This window comes from Eutrema salsugineum, unplaced genomic scaffold (assembly GCF_000478725.1).
Source record: "Eutrema salsugineum unplaced genomic scaffold, Eutsalg1_0 scaffold_13, whole genome shotgun sequence".
In the NCBI taxonomy this organism is placed as follows: domain Eukaryota; kingdom Viridiplantae; phylum Streptophyta; class Magnoliopsida; order Brassicales; family Brassicaceae; genus Eutrema; species Eutrema salsugineum.
The window spans coordinates 5,989,983-6,011,839 of NW_006256885.1; the positions used below are offsets into that span (position 1 = coordinate 5,989,983).

The 21,857-nt window shown below is 34.8% G+C and overlaps 6 protein-coding genes and 1 long non-coding RNA gene across 7 annotated transcripts; 4 read left to right on the forward strand and 3 right to left on the reverse strand.

The window, feature by feature from the left end:
* Positions 1–176: 176 nt before the first annotated feature.
* Positions 177–2,493, forward strand: LOC18023879 (SUN domain-containing protein 2). Its single transcript, XM_006407449.2, has 2 exons — positions 177–1,423; positions 2,026–2,493. The coding sequence occupies exons 1-2, from the start codon at positions 335–337 to the stop codon at positions 2,311–2,313; spliced, it is 1,377 nt and encodes a 458-aa protein (XP_006407512.1). The 5' UTR covers positions 177–334; the 3' UTR covers positions 2,314–2,493.
* An 865-nt stretch (positions 2,494–3,358) lies between these two features.
* On the forward strand, positions 3,359–7,536 carry LOC18023880 (probable pectinesterase/pectinesterase inhibitor 25). Its single transcript, XM_006407450.2, has 4 exons — positions 3,359–4,417; positions 5,949–6,306; positions 6,438–6,629; positions 6,951–7,536. Exons 1-4 carry the CDS (start codon positions 3,653–3,655, stop codon positions 7,457–7,459), a joined length of 1,824 nt encoding a protein of 607 aa, XP_006407513.1. The 5' UTR covers positions 3,359–3,652; the 3' UTR covers positions 7,460–7,536.
* Positions 7,537–9,137: 1,601 nt separating this feature from the next.
* LOC112088943 lies at positions 9,138–10,086 on the reverse strand. The gene is made up of 3 exons (XM_024159504.1): positions 10,044–10,086; positions 9,702–9,791; positions 9,138–9,595 (listed from the first exon to the last, which is right to left on the reverse strand). The coding sequence occupies exons 1-3, from the start codon at positions 10,084–10,086 to the stop codon at positions 9,138–9,140; spliced, it is 591 nt and encodes a 196-aa protein (XP_024015272.1).
* A 1,593-nt stretch (positions 10,087–11,679) lies between these two features.
* LOC18023881 (uncharacterized protein At2g29880) lies at positions 11,680–12,684 on the reverse strand. Its single transcript, XM_006407451.1, has 2 exons — positions 12,334–12,684; positions 11,680–12,252 (listed from the first exon to the last, which is right to left on the reverse strand). Exons 1-2 carry the CDS (start codon positions 12,682–12,684, stop codon positions 11,680–11,682), a joined length of 924 nt encoding a protein of 307 aa, XP_006407514.1.
* Positions 12,685–15,687: 3,003 nt separating this feature from the next.
* On the forward strand, positions 15,688–17,234 carry LOC18023882 (two-component response regulator ARR7). Its single transcript, XM_006407452.2, has 5 exons — positions 15,688–16,019; positions 16,142–16,218; positions 16,466–16,543; positions 16,645–16,715; positions 16,813–17,234. Exons 1-5 carry the CDS (start codon positions 15,872–15,874, stop codon positions 17,093–17,095), a joined length of 657 nt encoding a protein of 218 aa, XP_006407515.1. The 5' UTR covers positions 15,688–15,871; the 3' UTR covers positions 17,096–17,234.
* A 479-nt stretch (positions 17,235–17,713) lies between these two features.
* LOC18023883 lies at positions 17,714–18,978 on the forward strand. Its single transcript, XR_002900814.1, has 4 exons — positions 17,714–17,891; positions 18,233–18,431; positions 18,799–18,871; positions 18,963–18,978. It is a non-coding gene; the product is annotated as an uncharacterized LOC18023883 (long non-coding RNA).
* Positions 18,979–19,704: 726 nt separating this feature from the next.
* Positions 19,705–21,810, reverse strand: LOC18023884 (putative pectinesterase/pectinesterase inhibitor 24). Its single transcript, XM_006407454.2, has 2 exons — positions 20,799–21,810; positions 19,705–20,381 (listed from the first exon to the last, which is right to left on the reverse strand). The coding sequence occupies exons 1-2, from the start codon at positions 21,808–21,810 to the stop codon at positions 19,705–19,707; spliced, it is 1,689 nt and encodes a 562-aa protein (XP_006407517.1).
* Between the last annotated feature and the right edge of the window lie 47 nt (positions 21,811–21,857).

Here is a 21,857-nt window from a genome sequence, read left to right on the forward strand (position 1 = left end):
ATCAATCAACTATTTCTTCATAGAAGAAGAAGACGAGGCATGAATGTGGGCCTCTAAACTTCCTTATTTGGGCTTCGAGAGCCCAACATAACTTCCTTGTAGTAACATGATTGTATTTTTTTGTAAAAAGAAACGCACGATTCAGTTTTCGAAAGAACATTTGTTATTTTCTAGAATCATAACTGTACTCACAGACTCTCTCTTATGTACATAACTTTTCTCGATCGTCTTCCATTTCAAATCTCCCGAGCTTTTCTCGCTTTCTCGTCAAAATTAGGGTTTATTCTAAGGGAAGAGCATTTCTGGAAAACATTTCGAATTCTATAGTCCAATTATGTCGGCATCAACGGTGTCTATCACCGCTAAAACGACGGCGGCGATTAGGAGGACGCCGGTACTCTCCGGTGAGAAGAAATCAAACCTTGATTTTCCGCCGAGCGAATCGCATGCGAACGCGGCCATCGGAGAGTCCGCTGGTACGAACCGGGATCTGATTCGCTCCGAGGCTGTCGCCGAGAGATCCAACAGCTACGACGTGGGTCCGGTGACAAGGAAGTCGGGATCCACCGCGACGGGGACTAATACGACCACCACGCAGCGTCGAACGCGTAAGGTCCAGGGGGCTAAGACAGAGAAGACGCAGTGGAAGAGAGTGATTCGGGTATTCGCGAAGCAGTTTGGGGCACTTCTATTACTCGTTGGGTTGATTCAATTGATTAGGAAAGTGGCTCTGAAGGATACGCCTATGTCTTCCTCTAACTTTCCAATCGAAACGGAGATGGTTCTTTCGGAATTGGAGAGCCGGATTTCGGCAGTCGATGGTCTAGTAAAGACCACGACGAAGATGATGCAGGTCCAAGTCGAATTTCTTGATAAGAAGATGGAAAGCGAAATAAGATCACTGAGGCAGACAATTGGTTCCACATCTTCTGCGTTGCAGGCTGAGTTGAAGAAGATAGAGTCTAGGACAGAGACACTACAGGCTTCCGTAGACGAAGTCAATTCTAAACCTTTGGTGTCTAGAGAGGAATTAGAGAGGGTTTACGACGAATTGAAGAAGGGTAAGGTCCGTGATTCTTCTGGTAGCGATATCAACATTGATGAATTGAGGGCCTATGCTCGTGATATAGTTGAGAAGGAGATTGGAAAGCATGCTGCAGATGGCCTTGGTCGAGTAGACTATGCATTAGCCTCTGGTGGGGCTTTTGTAATGGATCATTCGGATCCTTATCTTGTTGGAAATGGGGGTAATTGGTTTGGGACAAGCAGGCGACGGGTTCATAGCAAAGCGGCTAAGATGTTAACCCCGAGTTTCGGGGAGCCTGGACAGTGTTTTCCTCTGAAAGGAAGCAATGGCTATGTTCAAGTCAGGCTAAGAGCACCAATAATACCAGAGGCTGTTACCTTGGAACATGTCTCTAAGGTAAAACTAACATCTCATGATATACTTTCACAGAATGATCGATTTATATCATTTTTATATCAGCTGACAAAAAGAGTTGTCTCTGTTGAATGTTTTGATCTTTAAATGCCTTGTACATGTGATTGAATTGCTGGTGATGTTGTGTGATTGAATAGAGGACAAGAATTTAGTTTTGTAAATTTGATCTTTGTAGCTCGATGTTCAATTTAGGTCACTAGTAGTGAAAGTATGCATTGATGAGGCTTTTGATTTTGATTAACCAGTATCTGCTTTTTATCATCAAGGAGTAGGTTTCAGTCATATACTCTTCCCTGCAAACTTTTAGCTTTAACAGTTCTTTTGAATCTATCCACTACGTTTTCTTGTACTTTGATTAGGGATATCTTCGTGATAAATTTCAGAGACAGTAAGCAAAGGGGAAAAACGAAAAATTCATTCGTCGGATAGTCCTTTTTTGTTACAGAGCTTAATGTGATGGTCACCGGCCACATATTTTGCTTTCCATCGTTGTTCTTCTCTGTAAACATCTGTCTGTGCTTTTTTATGGTTTGACCACTACAAGCGATACTGATCTTAGAGTTGTGCACCATGAAATCGAACAGGCTGTAGCGTATGACAGATCGAGCGCCCCAAAGGATTGCCGTGTATCAGGATGGCTAGAAGACAAAGATATGGAGAGTGAGACAATGCTCCTTCTTACAGAGTTCAGTTACGACTTAGACAGGTCCAACGCACAGACATTTGACATTGCAGATTCAGCTCACTCGGGACTTGTCAATACTGTAAGGCTAGACTTCACATCCAACCATGGAAGCTCTTCGCACACTTGCATCTACCGCTTCAGGGTTCACGGCCGTGAACTAGACTCAGTCTCTGTTGTTCATGCTTGATCTGAAATCCACGTGAAACTCCTCTTCTCTGTAACATTCCCTCTTAGATCTCTCTCTCTCTCTTTTCCTGGTTTATGGGTTGGAAAAGCTTCGAGTCTGTATTAGTCTTCTTAGCTTCTTTTTTTTTCCTATTTGTAGAATTTTTACTTTCGTGGAATATGAAACACATCGATCGTAGTTTCAATTCTGTTTTGGTTCGGTTTATTTGGCTAGGGAATGTTCTCGCCGAACTTAATCCAAATAGAAATTAGTTTGGTATTCGGTTTGGTTTGTAACAGAGTTTCTCTTTATGTTTTCACATAATAATTCAGAAATATACTTTTCTTGATAACTAAACTGTTCAGAAAATACGCAAAATAGTAATAATAGTAATTGGACTATTACTCGGTATAGTTAGATTACGGTTGAAGCTTGCAACAATGAGATATTTCATCTATAAAAGGAAAAACAAGGAGAAAAAGAAAAAAAAAACGAAAACCGAAAACAAAGAGAAAAGAAAAAAAAAAAAAACTAGATAACATTTCGATTTGTTTTGAATCCATACCAAATTCTAGTTATCTTAAATCTTTGTTAGTAAGCAAAAAAAGTTTGTTGGTATGTCTTTTAACAGTATGGTTCTTACAAATTTTAGTAGAGAACACATTAATATTACTAGTTGAAACAAAGATTGATTTTTGGATTATACATTGGTATAATTACGACATGCCATGAATAGGAAGAGTGGATAATTAATTGGACCATAACTTGCAAGTGTGAATTGTGGAAAAGGCAGAGTGACGACTTCTTTAGGCTTCACCGTCTTGCCTTGTCTTAAAGCTCTCCAACACATCACATGCATTTTCACGGTCAAAATCATATGAAATGAAACTCTTCTAACCAAGTCAACCAAGCTTGTCAACTGTTAGATTTAATCTCGGGAGGATGTATGAACATGTCTGATTGTTTTTTTCTAGTTGGCATAAAATTATCGGACTAAAGAAAAATTAAACACAGGAAATACCCAAATTGACGGTTAAGTAACATGAAGAAAAAAAAAACTATTTTAACCAAGTCAACCCAATTCTGGTCATCGTGACGGTGGACCACCAGCTGCAAAAACAATTGAATTTTACATAGGAAACCCTTTATTTGACCAAAACGAAATTATAATTTTTGTATAGTAGTAGTATTAATTATTAGACCAACATGCATACATTTGCATCGTAGAGTCTCACTCGAACCCATGCATTCATTAAATAGCTCCACCGACTCCTCGTAACCCCTATATATGTATAGCAGCATATCCACAAAAACAACAAACCATAAAAAAATTAGAAATATATAAAAAGACAAAAAAAAAATGCAAACATTACACTTCTCTTCTTCACTCTTGTGCCTGTCTGTTATTTTCCTCTCATGCGCTTTCCTAATCTCACCTCAACACCCTCCGTTACAGCCACCTTCGTTGCCTCCGTCACAGCCACCTTCTGAGTCTCCCTCACTGCCACCTTCGTTGCCTCCGTCACAGCCACCTTCTTTGCCTCCGGCGTCACAGTCAACTTCTGTTGCTTGTAAGTCAACACCATACCCTAAGCTCTGCCGTACGATCCTATCCGCTGTGAAATCCTCACCGTCCGATCCCTACCGTTACGGCAAGTTCACGATCAAGCAATGCCTCAAACAAGCAAGCCGCCTCTCCAAAGTCATCAACGGATACGTACGGCGCCTGAGAAACAAACCGGGATCCGCGACGGCGGAAGAAATCGGCGCGGTGGAGGATTGCGGCGAGTTGGCTGAGCTGAGTGTGAGCTACCTCGAGACGGTCACGGTGGAGCTCAAACATGCGGCTATGATGACATCAGCGCTCGTGGAGCATGTGAACAGTCTTCTAAGTGGTGTGGTGACGAATCAGCAGACTTGCCTCGACGGACTCGTGGAGGCCAAGAGTGGATTCGCCGCCGCTTTTGGATCGCCGATGGGGAATCTCACGCGCCTTTACAGTGTGTCGTTGGGGCTTGTGAGCCACGCGCTTAACCGTAACTTGAAGAGGTTTAAAGCCTCAAAGGGTAAGATTCTTGGTGGTCGTAACTCTACCTATCGGGAGCCGCTTGAGACTTTGATTAAGGTAACTCATTATTATATACAGTATATATATTCTGGTTTCTTTTGTTTTTTTTTTTTGTATATATGTTCCTTGTCCATTTTCAAAGTTTTTAATGCTTACTATTTAGTAATCTAACAAGAAGAAAATTGTTTTCAAATTAAAAAAATGGTTGGCGAAATTAAAAGCGATATAATGTAAGTAATTGGTTATAGATTATTATACAAATCAGTGAAAATGTGCAAAAGAATACACACATGAATCTTAGCTGTGTGTTGAGGACAAACTTCCTATTTCCCTTATAAATTGGCTTTTTAGGGGTTTTACCATCATAAAGGATGTTTACTCAAAAAATCGCTAGGCAATAGGCGGGTGGACGGACTCCGATTAGCGCCTAGGTCGAAAATCGATGATTAATCGCTAATTAATTGGTGATTAATTTTTTGATTAATTTATATTATATTTAATTTTTAATTATTTATATTAATCTTTTTAGATGATTTTGGAACTTAAACTCGCTTATATTTGATTTTGATTTGATTTCATTATAATTTAATTGAATTAAAATTGTTTAATAGGAATTAAGTCGTCAAAATCGTTAATTGGTTAAGTATTGAATGTGATGTTGTTTTTAATTAAGAAAGAAAAATTATAGGGTTTATTTTAGGTCGATTTCAGAAAAAATATGAAAATTTTATTAATAAAGTTGGGTCAATTTCAAATTTTTTGAGATTTTTTGGGTTAATTTTCAAAATTTGGCGATAATTTTGTTTTTTAATCGGACTTAGACGGTTTTAAGCGATTTTAGACGGTTTTAGGCGGTGAAAAATCAGATAACTGCTTAGAACCACCGCTTAGCACCTAATCGGGGCGATCACTTATTGCCTAGCGCCTAGGCGGCCGAATAGGTGGTTAGGCGGTCGAACATGGCCTGTATTAGGTATTCTATATTAGTAAATGTCAATAAATTGTAAACATCAGAAATATTGGTAGATGTAGGAAATACTTTGTTTTTAGAGTATGGAGAGAGTATTGCTTAAGTTTATAATATGGTTTGAGTTTAATTGTTTAGGACGTGCGGAATGATATTATATTCCAACATAACTAAATGTTCTAGATCGAGTCATAAATAGACGTGCTCTTGTTCTGTGTAAGCCAAACCGCGTAAGAGAGTAAATGTCACATGGCCTATACGCACATATCAACGATGATAAAATAGGTCCCATCTTTGACTTTTTAAAAAAAAAATATCAATTGGCTCCCCCTCGAGTCCAACTGTGTTCACGTGGATAGTGGATTACTTCATCATAAGATTTCCACCGTCATTCAATGAACATTGATTTAAAAACACATGACTTTTTAAACTAATCGTACATGTAACAAGAATATGTCAAATATTATAGTTTGAGACTTTGAGTCGTTCTATTACCATGTTAACCATATATGGTCATAGTCTATTAATGTTCTTAATAAAATGGCAAAAACATCATGTCTTTTTGCTTTTGGTTCGGAATGATTTATTGTACCCGGCTCTTTTTTAATATATTTGGTATAGGTTTTACGTAAAACATGCGACAAGGACAAAGATTGCCGGAAAGCTAACCGGCACTTGGGGGAGTTAGGAGAGACGAGCGGCGGTTCAATCCTCGTCAATCAAGCGGTTATCGTCGGTCCATACAAAACCGACAACTTCACAACCATCACTGACGCAATTGCAGCCGCACCTAACAACACTAGACCGGAGGATGGTTACTTTGTCATATACGCAAGAGAAGGTGTCTACGAAGAATATGTCGTTGTTCCGTTCAACAAAAAGAACTTATTGCTTATGGGAGATGGGATCAATAAGACGATCATTACCGGAAATCATAATGTTGTTGATGGTTGGACTACGTACAATTGCTCCAGCTTTGGTTTGTATTTTCATCTTCTCTTTTCATGGCCTGCAACTTTTTTTTCCAATTTGGAATTGGCCCTCTATATCAAATTACTTAATTTAGCTTATGATATATTAACTATGTATAGTTTTATTTGTATTTTCTAGCGGTGGTTGGAGAGCGGTTCATGGCGGTTGATATTACATTTAGAAACACGGCTGGTCCCGAGAAACATCAGGCTGTGGCTTTGAGGAATAATGCGGAAGGATCCACTTTTTATCGGTGTAGTTTTGAAGGTTATCAAGATACTCTTTACGTTCATTCTCTCAGACAGTTCTATCGCGAATGCGATATATACGGTAATATATATCTAAGTTTTGTTTCTGCTTCATTTCAATACTTCATATCAAAGCTAGCCTCAGTCATAACTTTAGATCTACTTCCTAGTGATTAGGACTCACCAAAAAGGTGAAAACATGACAATCACATATATGGATTTTTAGATTAAGGAATATGACAATTTGGACCTTGGACCAATTGGTTAAACATAATTGTCTCTAACGCTGATGTGAATTATGCATCTAGTGGTGCCAGTGCCAACTCTTTTAATTAACCACATAATTATTTATGTCATTGATAGATTTTAATATATGTTGTATTTTTCTATCTGTATGCAATAGGTACCATCGATTTTATATTCGGAAATGCAGCAGCAATTTTTCAAAACTGCAACATATATGCTCGAAAACCAATGGCAAAGCAGAAGAATGCAATAACAGCTCATGGAAGAACCGAACCAAACCAGAATACCGGAATCTCTTTCATCAACTGTACAATCAAAGCCGCTCCAGATCTTGAAGCTGATCCTAACTCAACCATGACGTTCCTAGGGCGGCCATGGAAGCCTTACTCAAGGACGGTTTTCATGCAATCATATATTAGTGACATCGTCCAACCAGTTGGGTGGCTTGAATGGAACGGTACAACTGGATTAGACACGATTTACTACGGTGAGTACAATAACTTTGGACCGGGGGCAAAGACAGACCAGAGAGTGCAGTGGTTCGGGTACAATTTATTGGATATGGCACAAGCCATGAACTTCACGGTTTACAACTTTACCATGGGAGATACATGGTTGCCTCAAACCGATATTCCTTTCTATGGTGGTTTGGTTCGCAAAGAATGAAAAGAGCTTCATATTATATATGAATATTTATATGTATTTTTCATTTCAAAATAAAGCAATGAAAAGTTAATTCTTTATTCTAGTTATTGGGATCTATATTTTCAATAAAAGAGATCTGAATTGAAAATCTCGTTATGGGAAAACAAACTCAGAGACCGGACCTGAACCACAACCAACCTTTCGGTCAGTAAACCCGTTCAGAAATGTATCCATTATCACTGTTTGAACATCGGTTTGGTCATCGAGTGGAGAGATTTTGCTACGGTGAAACGTAAATTTTCTTTTGATAAACATTTTAATGTTTTTTATTTTCTTTTCAAAATTTCAGTAATTTTCTTTTCACACAAGGAAAAAAAATGATAATCATGCATGTGTAGAACATCACAATATTTAACTTTTCGTTTTCTTCAGCTTTTAGTGGACTCGTTTTAAAAAATGATAATTATGCATGTTTTTCGGAGCCGTGAACTAATTCCATGTTTTTCTTTAACTTTTCATGCATGTGTAGAACATCACAATATAATTCCATGTATTGGATTTCTTTTTTTTTTTTTCGAAGATACCTATGAAATCGATATCGACAAGAATGCATGATTTTAAATTAATATAGGAAACCAAATCTATTTTTGTTTTTTGTTTTTCGTTTTTTTTGTTATCTAAACCTTCTCTCAATTATCTAGAAGATGTTAAGACATATAAAGGATCCTCCACAACTTTTGAAGATTTTACATTCTCTCTAGATTTTGTTCAAAAAAGCTTCACAAGTCACGGTCAAGTACAAAACCCCAATAAAGAAGAACTTAATGAAAACAAGGAAAGAAAACATAAACCTTTTTGTTACAAAATAAAATACTGTTCACCAATAGGTAATAAATAAATAAGCGTTGGGGTTTGCACTTAAGAATTATATGTTGAAAGAAAAACATAAATCCTTTTTGTTACAAATAATCCTTCGAACTGTAAGTAAATGCTCTAAATGACTATATGTTGAGAGTTAAGTAGTAAATGACTCTCTCTTTTTCGAAACTCTGCAAACGCGAGTCTTATTTTCCTTAAAAACATATTTTCTTTTGAATATAATACCATTATGTTCTAATTTATAGAACAATGTATATTCTTTTTAAAGAACATGTTACTTAATGTAAAAGAATAGCACCCCAAATAATTGTTGGTTATCTACCTAAATGAACCTATATAGAAAAGGGCAGGTACAACGTTTATTATAAAACATGCGTTGCCCCAGCCTTATTTCTGTTTTTATTTAGGGGGTATTGGATCTTGGAATTTAATTGAATCTAAGAGAATTCAATTTAAGATATAGTAGGAGAATCTCACGTGTTTTAAAGGCTTTGATAGAATTTGTTTTGTTTTCATGTTTAGAATTGAAAAGAATGTAAAAGAATTTTATTCTAGATTTGAAAAGAATGCAAAAGAATTTCCATAAGTACAAATTCTTTTAAAATCTATAAATTTTGAATTAAACATTAAACATTATTTTATAAATAGGAACAAACTAGTTTTCTTCTAGTTTTTTTTTAAGAAGATATAATTATTTTATTGAAAAATTAAACATTATTACTAAATTTCCATAAATTGTAAATTGAAGATAAAAAAAAAGAGAAAAACAACTGCAGCTATGAATGAGTTGTAGCAATTTTTATTAAATGCATAACAATATTTAAGAATTTTCTAAACCTATAGCATCTTTCCACATATCTTCAGCCATAGCTTTTCTCCAATTATTTGCGATTTCTCTGTCTTGCTCTTGCGTCTCCAAAAACTCATCTCTATCAACTTGATTGGTAGTGTTTTCTTCACCGGGAAATTCACCTAAATCTGAACGGCATTCTTTACGAAGAAAGTTATGCAACGCTGCACATGCTAATACTAATCCAGTTTGTTTCTCGTAAGAAAAAGGAGGTTGAGATTTAAAAAACACAAATCGAGATTTAAAAATTCCAAATATCCTTTCGATGACATTTCTCAAACTAGCATGTCGAAGATTGAATAACTCAGCTGCAGTATTAGGATCACGTCCTTTGCCAGTCCATTCTTGTAGATGATAACGAATACCACGAAATGGAGCCAAAAAATTAAGTCGATTTGCAAAGCCACAATCAACTAGATAAAACTTCCCTGAAAACTAAGATGAAAATTCGCTATTAATAATTAGACATATGATATTTAAATTAATTTATATTTTTTTTACCTTCAGGTACTTGGAAATTGTTTGTTCTTCTTGTTAAAGCATCACTTAACACTCTTGAATCATGTGCTGAACCTTCCCATCCACTAAGAACATATATGAATTCCAAGTCAAAGTTAGATGCAGCTAAAACATTTTGTGATATTTCTCCTTTTCAATTACGGTAGCTTGCCACATCAGGTCCAAACACTGTTGCGGGTATATGTGTACCATCTAGCGCGCCAACACAATTCTAAAAAAAAATTAATTAGATTTTGAAAAAAATATAAAATATAAATAACACAAGAGATAAATAATAATTTTAAAAAATAAATATAAAAATATAAATAACATAAGAGATGAAATAATGTACCTTAAAATATGGATAAAATCGTGTACTTTCTCTGATTTTCATAGGTACTAAACCATTTGGTTTCACCATTAGACTTGGAGCTATTACAAGTATAGCTTTTAAGATACAATTAAAGCTAGTGCTTATTGCAAACTTGGATCTTTTAAATGTGTCCTTAACATAGCAATATCTCGAATTTTGCCCAACCGTAAGCATAAAGATAGCAAGCATTTCTTCAACAGATATGAATCTTGTGTCTTGTAAACCAACTTTCTCTCTAAGTACTTTAGATAACTTCAAAAACACATCTGGAAACATACGGTACAACACCCGAAAATGTTTAGGATCTTCTTTTAATACCTTTTGTATGTATTCTCCACCGAGTCTTGTGACTGGTCGACGAATTGGACGTTCAATAAAACTATCACCCATGACAAATTTTCGTGAGTTTAGGAATTGAACTCCTACAGCCACCATCACCACCATTAGAGATATGCTTGTGTCAAAATCGTCATTTTCTGTTTGTTCATTATCTTCTCTTGTGACGTCTTCTTCATAAAAATTTGGATCCATCAAAAATAATCTGTTTAAAAGTTTAGCAATTAGAATCCAATATGGTACTTATCAAAAAATGTACAACAAGTGAAAAGAATTATAAGATAAAGAAGTCATGCAGAAGAGGATATTCCCAGACTATGATGCTTATTTTACGTACCACGTTGGAATGTTGTGGCTTTCTTCTACTTTCGTTTAATTGATATTCTTTGCTTTGAAACTAGAGAAGCTAGACATGGCTATATATAACGTCAATTTCACGTATTCAGTTTTCAAGTTTCAAGTATTTTAATCTAATTAGATACTATTTTTTAGGAATTTTTATGATATTGATTGACTACAAATAATGCTATTTGTAAGGGATCTTATGCTATGGATTGACCATAATTATAAAAACGTTTTTATGTTTTTTTCAAAAAGGGCCACTGGTTTTATTATTTGAATTTGAAAGTTTGAAATGGTTGTTATATTTTTTTGCAGTGTTGATAGATACACACGTCTCCAAATATCTTATAAATTGTTTTGTTTTTAAATTAATGTAAAAACTATTTGTGTTTTGTTGGGATTATATCTTGCATGAACTTATTTTAATTTTTTTTTATGACCAATTGACAATACCAAGACGATCTTGTTTTGAATATTAAAAAGATCATCAACAATCATTTTCGCATAAAAATTAACTGAACATGAATTCTAAAACACTTTTGGCGATAATACAACATCAATGCATATACTGATCAAAAGTGTCATAGCCTAATAAAGAGTCTGCAGCTCCAAGTCTTTAGGCCCATAAGCTGTTAGAGATAAAAGCGCAGGCCTAGTTGAGACAAGTTGACAATGCTTTAATTAAATCATACCATGGTCTGTTAAACCATACCACAGACTACAGTTTGGTTTTAATTGTTTCGATAATGTAAATATTTAACAAAATATCTTAAATGTAAAATAGGAATAGTCGACCAATTTTGATAAGTAAATTAATAAGTAAATAGTTAGTTCAAAATTGAAATTTTTATTAACTTAATTAAAATGACATATTTGCTGAAAAACCAGAAAAAACTAAAACAATTATTCAAATTCATCTCCAAAATTATTAGATGCATAGCTAAAATCCTAAAAACTAATATTTTAGATGTTACGGAGAATCCAACCCAAGCATTCTTCAACAGACATGCTAACAAACACGTCTTTCATCTTCAATGTGTGAATCTTGGTTACTGCATCATAACGAATATGCTCTTCCAAACCAGGAATCTCTTTAATAGCATCCCAAACATTATTCTTTTTTTTTTCAGTTTCTCGTAACTCAACTTCTCTTTGATACCTTTCTTCTTTTTGTTGAATAAGATTTATGAGATTAGTACTAACTCCAATCATTTCAGTTAGTACTTGTTCAGAGTGATCGCCAAGATTAGTCGACTTTGACGGATCTCCATTACCAGAGGGTTTAGCTCTCTTCCTAGAATGTAGCTTTTCTTTCGAAGTTTCATATGCTGGTATGTTAACTTCGCAGACATTCTCCATATGATCCACATCTTCTCTTTCTTGAACATCATTTTCAACTTCAAAAGTTGCAGCATTTGTATTACCACCTAGTCCAAACACGGTGCTTCCTCTTGCAATAACATTTTCAAAAATGATTTGTAAATCCTCATAGTCTTCGAAAGTGTTATTCCGCATATATTCATGGTTTGGATGTCCCTGACAAAATATGATATATTCATTAGTGAAAAAAATATTGTGAAATTTAATAAAGAATTTATAAAGATATTAAAATATTACCTTAAAATATTCTTCCCACACCTCATCTGAAGCTGTGAATTGTTTTGTGATAGGATCCCATCCAAAACCAGAGCTACATCGGAGAAGTTCTGCATAGCTTTGGTATTCTTTTTTCAAAGATTTCATTCGATTCACATAATTTTTGTAAGTCTTACAGCACCCGAGTTTTTGATTTAAAACTGGCAGTATCCTCGTCTCAATTGTTGATTTGCTTATAGAACCATTTGAGTCACGCCATCCCTGTTTGATACCATCAACCAGTAAACGTTTCAACAATTGACTTTCTTGGGATGTCCACATAAAATATCCACCTTTTGCTTTTTTTGGTTGTGAAGATCCTCCTATTTCCATCTAATTAAAGAAAAAAGGGTATACATGAATATATTAACGTAGATGTGCCAAAAAAAGATTCAATATATATAGTAAATGTATATGAAATAACATATGAAACAGTAATTAATTGATGGAAGACATTTTTGAAGAACAGTACAAGCACTAATCATTTCAACAATGAAAAAAGAAACGATACCTTTTTTTTCTTTTCTGGTGATATTGTTTTATTTGGTTGAATGCTTTCAGAGAGATATGCAATGCTATAAATATAGGTGAGATGATATAACAGATAAGTTTTGATTTTTTTAATTTGTAGAAAATAATTACTGTTTTGTAGGGATTTTATAATATATGATTGACTAGATGAACAACATTTGAAATTTAAATACTATTTTGTAGGGATTTTAAGGATATATAATAGTATTTTTTTGATTTTTTTATATATTATTGATTAGAATTTGTGACCAATAACTAGAAAGATCTTATAACAAAATTATCATAATTAAATTGTAGAAGAGTAATGTGAAAACACAACATAATAACATAATGATAAATAATATTACGACACAATAGTATAATTCCTTTTAAATCACAGCCTAAGAGCAGAGAATTGGTTCTTTACATTTTTACAACCATTCTCTATTAAATTCTTTAGAAATAACGTTACTCCAAAATCCATTTAATATTGAATAACACAAAACTTTAATAGAATTTAAAACCTCATAAATTGAATAACAGTAGAATTTAAAGCATTTTAAAAGAATGACTACAAATACTTAATCCAATAACACTTACATTTAAAAGAATCGATGAAATAACTCATTGAATAACACAGAATTTAATAAAAACCTTAATTCCTGCAAAATTAGTAAAATTTCGAGATCCAATACCCCCTTAGATGAAATACATTGTGTTAAATATATATATATATATATATATATATATATATTATTTAGTATTTTGTTAAGGCACTTATTTGGGGATCGATAATAATATACGATTAATTTAAGCAAACTGAATTAATATTTCGATTTATATATTTAATATCTATCCATTCATAACGACATAGTCTACATTGCATGGTTCTAATTAATTTGAAACCAAATCTTGTGTTCCGCTGACTTAGTGCGCTCGCAATTGGTTAGAAAATGTTTTATATTGAGACATAAAGGATCTTCCTCCAATACTTTGTCCCTATTTTAATTGGTTAGAAAATGTTTTGTGATATTTTGTCCGAAAAGCAAATGAGATTCACAAATCACATAATGGTCCACTAAAAAGAGTGCATTTACTACATACAAAGAAATTCACCTCATTTAATAAAGGAAACTCAACTGATAATGACGACAACAATTAAAAAAATGTCCCTTTTGTCGAAAAAATTAAACTTCATTTTTATATCCAATTAAGAAAAAGTAAGATAGCCTCGTAATAATTGTATAAAAAAAATACCAAAAGTGCCAGAAAATCAATGAATAATGGCCTAATGGCTATAATTCGAGCCACTGTTTAAAATTATCGTCTCATTCGGATTCGAATTTAGTAGACGAAATAGAAAATTCTACGTTAAGGAAAAGTATATTTTTTAACAAAGCAGATAATCGGCATTAAAACTATAATCCATTGGAAAACTATTAAAAGAAGATGTGTTTCGGTTTTCATCAATAACTAGATTCTAACTCCGTGCATCCGCATGGAAATATTTTTTATTGTTTAACGAATTTTGTAATATAATTTGTTTTTTGAGTTTAGATATAATTATTTTTATAAATATATTTTTTAATAAGTGAAAATATTGATTTTTGTGTTTAGATATATTTTTATAGTATTAAAATTAATTATAATTATAAAAATCTAATTTTAACCCGTCCGCTAATATTAATTCAAAATAAATTATTATAAAAACATAATTCTAACTTTTCCGTTCATATTACCATATAATATAAATATTTATTAAAAGTTTGAGATATATTAACAGTGTTATTTAGCATTATAATTTTCTAAAATTTAATCAACGAAGGGAGTGTACAACTGGTTTTTCAAACCACATTATAGAGTGTATGCAATAATTTTTAATTTTTTATGTTTTTATTTTGTATGAAAAATATATTTTCGATATACATATATAATTCAAAATTAATGATTTTAGTTACCAAAATATTTTTAACCCGATTTTTATATATATTTTTAGTTCTATGAATTTTTAAAAATATATTTTAATATTTAAATTATACATTTGAATTTTAACTATTATTTTATTATTAATTTGTAAATAAATCATAATCGTAAATATATTATATAAGCAACATAAATATCATATCATTTACATCATTATAAATATTTTATATTTCAAATATCATTATTTTTCATATGTAAATTATTTTTTTTTTCAAAAATGTTTGATAATAATTATTTGATAAAAATGTTTAATAGTATAAAAATTATTTAAATTAGAATCTTTAAATCAAATCTAAATTAATATCTGATTTATTATTTTTAATCAAATCAAATCAAATCTAAATTACTTATATTTAAGGAACTCTAAAAATATTTAAATTAATTACTAATTTTCGAAATTAAATATAAATAATTATTAAAATTATTTTTAAATACTTAAAAAATTTAGGAGTGTTTGGAAGCAAATACTAAATGTACTTTTGTTTTAATATAATAGATATTAACTGAAGATTTGTCAGTTGACCAAAAAAAACTGAACATTGTCTACGGGTCTTTTAACAATGATAAAATGCATCTTATTACTTATATAGCGCAGTAAGTCATACACCAAGAAAAATAGAGGTAATTTACTAAAGAAGGAGGAAAGTTCCACGTCAAGAAAGAGTGGTCGCTGTCGGATAGAAAGAAACAGACCAAACAAAGATCTTTGAAATCTTAAAAAAGATTCGGTGCTCGAAGATTTTGACCTTGAAGACACAAATATTTACTACAAAACTTTTGTTTTTCTGACAGTTGCAACACACAACATCACACTTGACCCAATTTAAGATTTTGTTTCCTCTTCAAAGATCTCACCAGCAAAATCCGATCTCCCGAATCTCTCCACTGAACCCCACCTCTTATATTTATGTCACCTAACCTAACTTTTTCTTCTTCCTCCTCCATCACATCACATTGATTTCTGCGTTTTCTTTCTTCTTTAATCCAAAGCTTCTTGTTCGAACCAATCTTCACGCCTTCCTTATCTATGGCGGTTGGTGAGGTCATGAGGATGGAGATTCCCGCCGGTGGAGATTTGAAAGTTACTTCGCCGGAATTACACGTTCTTGCCGTCGACGATAGTATCGTGGATCGTAAAGTCATTGAGAGGTTGCTAAAAATCTCTGCCTGTAAAGGTAAAATTCAAGATCCATCTCTCTATCTCTGTTTCACTTCTTTGAGTGTCTCTGTTTTCTGGATTTCGTCCTCTTTGCCTAATAATCTCGAATTTTTTTTTGTTTGGGTTTTGATATTTCAGTGACAACTGTAGAGAGTGGGACTAGGGCTTTGCAGTATCTTGGCTTAGATGGAGACAAAGGAGCTTCTGATCTCAAGGTATAAATTTTTTTTCTTTTTTGAATCTTCTCTTTTTGTTATCTACAATTCTGTTTGGTTACTGAGAAATCCTGTAATTAAGGAAAGAAAGAGAGTTTGCAACTTTCGCTGCTGTTTAGTGTTTATCTCTTTAAGATCAAATGAGTTTTAGGAAAAAATTAGATTTTTTATTTTGTTGATGATATGTATGTTTGGTGATAAGATTTGATTTTTCGTGAATCAACAATTCTGTGAATTTTTTGAACAGGATTTGAAGGTGAATTTGATAGTGACGGATTACTCAATGCCAGGACTAACGGGATATGATCTTCTCAAGAAGATTAAGGTAACAATAATATTAGATCTTGATTTTCTCAATCTGAGAAAAAAAACTTTGAACAAAGCCTTACTAATGTATGCTCATACAAATTCCATTGATATGTGCAGGAATCTTCTGCATTCAGAGAAATCCCAGTAGTGATTATGTCATCTGAGAACATCTTACCCCGTATAGAACAGTACGTGATTCTGTAATGTGACAATAAAACAAAGTAGATCAGATTTTTGTCTATACTACTATGATCTAAACTTTGTGGCTTATATTCTTCTTTCCAGATGTATTAAGGAAGGAGCAGAGGAATTTCTGTTAAAACCGGTGAAACTAGCAGACGTCAAACGAATAAAACAACTTATAATGAGAAATGAAGCAGAAGCAGAGGAATGCAAAACCTTAAGAAGCCATTATAACAAGAGAGAGTTTCCGAAAGACATTGATACACCATCACCATCATCATCATCAACAACAACAAGTAATGATGATGATGATTCTTCTGTCAAGGACTTTCCGTCTTCAAAACGGATGAAATCGGAAGCTGAAAACCTTTCTACTCTTCTTTGAAATATATATATATAGAGAGCCAAGACCTTAGCTAACATTGTCTGTTGATATTCCTCATCTACGTTTTTTGTTCATTCGTTTTTGTAATTTTTGGGTCAATTCACAAACAGTTTTTGAGAGAATCATTGTTTCACTTAAACTATCTCTCGTCTATTCTTCAACTCTTGCCGCTCAAGCTTCGGATGCTCTTCTCCTCCAACTCTTTGTCAATTATTATTGACCGAGAACGAACCATTGTGTTTACCTATGTAAGCCTTAAGACAGCCCAATCTGAACGCAAAGACAGTTTTGCAGGCTTGCGGTCTTCGTTATGTTAAGTAATTTTATGGGCCACATTTGCATCGTTTGCGCGTTACATGCGTGCGAGGCACTAAGGGCATCTCCATCGCGGTATGAAGGGAGGATTATAGGTGGGCCCGCATGATTTTGTTGGGTTTAAAAATTAAAAAAAAAAGGCTCAAACCCGATGATACGGTATCACTGCAGTGATACTGATGAACCCGTATCATCACTGTAGCATCGTATACGTGGCATATCTTGATTCGGCCATGGAGAAATGTGGGGTTAATTTTTTTTAAGGCCATTTCTCTCGACCAAGTACAGAAAACGCGAGTTTGTTCTTCGGTTCATGTATGAGACGAAATCGGCAATGGAGATTACGGATAGGAGGGACGAGGAGATCAGGGAAGGTGGAGAATCCGGAAACATGGACAGCATTAAGTCGCAGTATGTTACCGACTCTTTTGCCGATGAACGCCACTCTCGCGAGCTCAAGGCTGGTCTGCATCCTCTACGGGTTTGTCCTCTACCCTTCGTATCGATTAGACTATTAAATTCGAATCTAATCTTAGCTGAAACTTTGCTCCTGGTGCGGCGAAGATTGGGAACTTTATATATGACGGCTTAGAGCCGAGTTACTGGAAGATTCAGAATTGAAATCTTCATTTCTGGAAATTTTTATTGTAAACTTAGGTTTTGCGACTTTGTTTTAATGTATGTGAGCTCCAACGCTATTGAATTCTGCTCTAATTATCCATTTTCTAGCGATTACATCATTTAAGTGTAAGAAAAATGATATCATTGTTACCACTTTAATGGCTAAGTGGATCTAGTTTTTCATATTTTGGGAATGTGCAGTACAAGTTTGCGATTTGGTACACCCGTCGCACACCAGGGGTCCGAAGTCAGACTGCAGAAATACTAGCATTCAAGATAATATCGGAACAGGGGATTGCATCTGGAATCAGGCGTATCGAAGCGGTTGCAGGTGAAGCATTTTTTTGAATACATAAACTCACGGGATTCTCAAATGAAACGTCGATGCTCGACTCTCAAGGTATTCTACTTTTAGAGTGTTTTCTTTTCCATGTTTGAAGATGTGTGTAACTGATAAAAAAACAAGCTACCTAGATAGATAAAAAAAAATGTCTCCATCGTATAACATAATTTAAGGTAGTTGTTGTTACTTTTGCCATAACCTCTTGTTATTTGGTTTAATCTGAAGGTGAAAGTAGAGGATGTTACTAACAGAGTGGATAATCTTCTAGAGAAACTGCGTGCTGCTAGAAAACAAGCATGGAAAATGGTTAACACATTGGATTTGCTTGATGGGTCTATAACATATTAGCATTCACGTGCATTTGATAGTTGTTTTAATCTTTCTCTGTTTTTATATCTCTTTCTCTGTTGGCTGATGATTGCAGGTCGTTTTCGTGGAGCTTTTTCCAAGTCGATTTTCTGTTCTCACACCTCAGGCTTTGAAAGTTTGCTTCTCAGGTTTGAAGTTGTCACATTGTGTCTGATTTTGTTAACGTGATTTGTTTGTTCTGAAACTAACAATGTGTAACTTAAAAACATGTATCTGCAGATACATTGCTTTGACGCTACAAGATTGAAAAAGGAGGACATGATTGTCACTAACTCCATCACGTATTGCTCCTTGGGTGTTGGATATGGTCAAAGAAAGCTTGTAAATAATGAAGAAGGCATTGCAGAGGAAAAGAATGACAGTGTAAACACATTTTTTTTCCTTACACACTTTTATCTTCATTTGTTATCAAGTTAGTTTGTAAAGAAAAAAGTGATGGAGTTCAGGGTTGGATTAAAAAAAAGTTATGAGGTTCTTAACTATTCAGACATCAAAAATTATTAATTAAATATTCTCAAGAACCTTATGATGAGGTTCAGGGATGGAGATGGCCTAAGATGGACTCTAGCCTATTGGAATACTTCTCATGATCACTTACGTGCTTGTAACTAATAACTTTTAGACAGAAATTTAGATTAATCTCGAATTTTAAATGTTTTTTTTATATTTATAATAACTTGTATTGTACCCTAGTCAGCACAAAATTCCAATGTAAAAGATTTGATATATTCAAGCTTCAATTCAGAAAAGAAAATAATTTATATTCAATTAATAAGCCATAACCAAATTTACAGTATGTTAGCCTTGCTTATTTATTTTAAATAATGTAATTTGAATATAATAAATCAAACAATGATAAAAGAGAATAACAATAAAACTTACGTTATAATTTACTTTAATATAAATACACATCCAAAAATAAAAGAGATTTATCCGAAAACATACTCAGAGTCAGAGTGAATCAGAGACCGGACCTGAACGGCATGTTCCTCGCCGGAAGCCACCTTTCTCCGTCGATGAACGGTTTAACCGTAAACCTATTCGCTTCCTTCGTACTTAGAAACCTCAATCCCTTCCACTTAACCCTATTCCTCGTCGAAGCACCAGCACCGGTATTCTTATACTCACCGTAAAATATCGTCTCAGGCGCAGAATCTCCGGTCCACGGCAACCAACCTTTCCGGTCAACAAACCCGTGCAAAAACGTTTCCATTATCACCGTCGTGGAAAAATTCTTCCACGGACGACCTAGAAACGTCTGAACATCGGTTAGGTCACCGAGCGGAGAGATGTTGCAACGGTGGATAGAGATTCCTGTGTTCTGGTTCGGATCGGTCCGTCCCTGAGCGGTGATTGTGTTCTTCTGTCCCTTCATTGGTCGGCGAGGGAGAATCTTGCAGTTTTGGAGAACTGAAGCCGAGTTACCGAAGATGAAATCGACTGTTCCGATTATGGTGCACTCACGGTAAAATTGGCGCTGCGCGTGCACGTAAAGCGTGTCTTGGTATGCGTTCATTGTGCATCGGTAAAAGGCGACCAGATCAGCGCTTGCCATTAGAGCTACGGCTTGGTGTTTGGATGGTCCGGCTGTGTTGATGAACCCCATGTCTCTTGCCATAAACCCTTTCCCGAACACAGCTGTATAAATACATAGTAAAATCATATATATCTGGTTTATTAGGTGACAAGCATTGATTAGATATCTCTCTATCTGTGGATATTAGTTCGAATCGGATTTACTATTTGGATTGTTTTGGTATATTATGTAGCCACAATGACAGAACAAGCATGCATGCAAGTAGCAGAAACAGAGCAAATCGGCCCTTTCTTGGATGACAAGCAATGTTAATTATATCTGTTTAATGTTTTTTCTAAACTCTAGTTGATATTATTTTTTAAATAAATGACAAATTGTAAATATTCTGGCATTCTAAGTATTATATATTTTGCAGTTATATTAGTTAGGATCTTGTTATGTTTTGGGAGCATAGCAAAACACATTAACCAACTTGAGTTCTCTGTTTTTGAAAAAAGAAAAGAAAGAGAGATTTATACCGAATGTGGCGCTCTGGAAAGTGGGAGTTCCATCGACATTATTAAGCCTACCAGAGACAATACTCTTGCTCCCTCCATCTCCAACGACAACAACATTCCACATTTTCTTCTCCACCTTCACATTCTCAAAGTAAACTCCTTTTTTCACATATATAATCGTCCTCTTCTCACTCTTCTCGGGCACATCCTCTAAAGCCCTACTTATCGTTCTATACTTCCCCGAACCATCCTTGGCCACCACGATATCCGCCACTTTCCTCAAATCCGTACTCTGCAACAATCTCCTTCCCACGTGGAAGTCCACCGCCACGTCAGCACTAAGCAGACGCCTCCGCAGTTTGAAAGAGTCAGCGATCTTGCCGAGCCACGTGATGATCGCTAAGGCGTTGCTAGTCATCTCCGTTGCGTTCTTGAGCTGACTTTCCCCGAACGTCTTCAGTTCTGGATCGTTAGTTTCACCCAACGTCTCCACGCAAGTCTCTTGGTACGTCTCCGCTGAGCTCAGCCATGTACGGAGGTCATCGATTAGCTCTGGCATCGTGACGTCACCGTTTGACGACGACGTTAACGTGTCGTTGAGGCTATCTATCGTTAGGTCAAGAAGCTCGACGCAAGCGTTCATGGTCGTTGTGTTGTCCCTGCGGGAGGAGGAAGAGAATGCGTTTAGAGCTTTTGTGACCTCGGCGATTGTGATTTTGACTGCGTATCTGAAAAGCTGCTCTGGATTGAGACTGCTTGCGTTTGGTGCTGATCCGACCGTTTCGAAACATTTGTCTTTGTGTAATGTAACGTCGCAAACGGCTTTAACGGAAACAGAGATTGAGTCTCCGTTAACGTTAGTTTCCACCTTCGTTGACTTCTTGTGAGCCATGGTTCCGAACACGGCTCCGATCACGATTCCGGCGAGAACGACTAGAGAAACGGCGATGATTGCGATTCTCTTTCTCGACTTACGACGAGCTTCGAGCATTACGTGTTCACGCTCGTCGACTTTGCCGTATGAAGAGGACATTTTTCGTCCCTTTCCGGAATTCCTGTTAATATTTTCTATTTTCTTTT

Excerpts from the sequence above, each read along its gene's own strand:
- LOC18023879 (XM_006407449.2), top strand. The coding sequence starts at position 335 with ATGTCGGCATCAACGGTGTCTATCACCGCTAAAACGACGGCGGCGATT. Across the intron at positions 1,424-2,025 it reads CCTTGGAACATGTCTCTAAG|GCTGTAGCGTATGACAGATC; the intron begins GTAAAACTAACA and ends GAAATCGAACAG.
- LOC18023880 (XM_006407450.2), top strand. The coding sequence starts at position 3,653 with ATGCAAACATTACACTTCTCTTCTTCACTCTTGTGCCTGTCTGTTATT. Across the intron at positions 4,418-5,948 it reads CGCTTGAGACTTTGATTAAG|GTTTTACGTAAAACATGCGA; the intron begins GTAACTCATTAT and ends TATTTGGTATAG. Across the intron at positions 6,630-6,950 it reads TCGCGAATGCGATATATACG|GTACCATCGATTTTATATTC; the intron begins GTAATATATATC and ends TGTATGCAATAG.
- LOC18023882 (XM_006407452.2), top strand. The coding sequence starts at position 15,872 with ATGGCGGTTGGTGAGGTCATGAGGATGGAGATTCCCGCCGGTGGAGAT. Across the intron at positions 16,219-16,465 it reads AAGGAGCTTCTGATCTCAAG|GATTTGAAGGTGAATTTGAT; the intron begins GTATAAATTTTT and ends TTTTTTGAACAG. Across the intron at positions 16,544-16,644 it reads ATCTTCTCAAGAAGATTAAG|GAATCTTCTGCATTCAGAGA; the intron begins GTAACAATAATA and ends TGATATGTGCAG.
- LOC18023884 (XM_006407454.2), bottom strand. The coding sequence starts at position 21,810 with ATGTCCTCTTCATACGGCAAAGTCGACGAGCGTGAACACGTAATGCTC. Across the intron at positions 20,382-20,798 it reads TTTCCAGAGCGCCACATTCG|CTGTGTTCGGGAAAGGGTTT; the intron begins GTATAAATCTCT and ends GTATTTATACAG.
- LOC112088943 (XM_024159504.1), bottom strand. The coding sequence starts at position 10,086 with ATGGTGAAACCAAATGGTTTAGTACCTATGAAAATCAGAGAAA. Across the intron at positions 9,792-10,043 it reads ACCTATGAAAATCAGAGAAA|CTGCATCTAACTTTGACTTG; the intron begins GTACACGATTTT and ends AAAATGTTTTAG. Across the intron at positions 9,596-9,701 it reads AGTGTTAAGTGATGCTTTAA|GGAAGTTTTATCTAGTTGAT; the intron begins CAAGAAGAACAA and ends CTTAGTTTTCAG.
- LOC18023881 (XM_006407451.1), bottom strand. The coding sequence starts at position 12,684 with ATGGAAATAGGAGGATCTTCACAACCAAAAAAAGCAAAAGGTGGATAT. Across the intron at positions 12,253-12,333 it reads TGTGGGAAGAATATTTTAAG|GGACATCCAAACCATGAATA; the intron begins GTAATATTTTAA and ends ATATTTTGTCAG.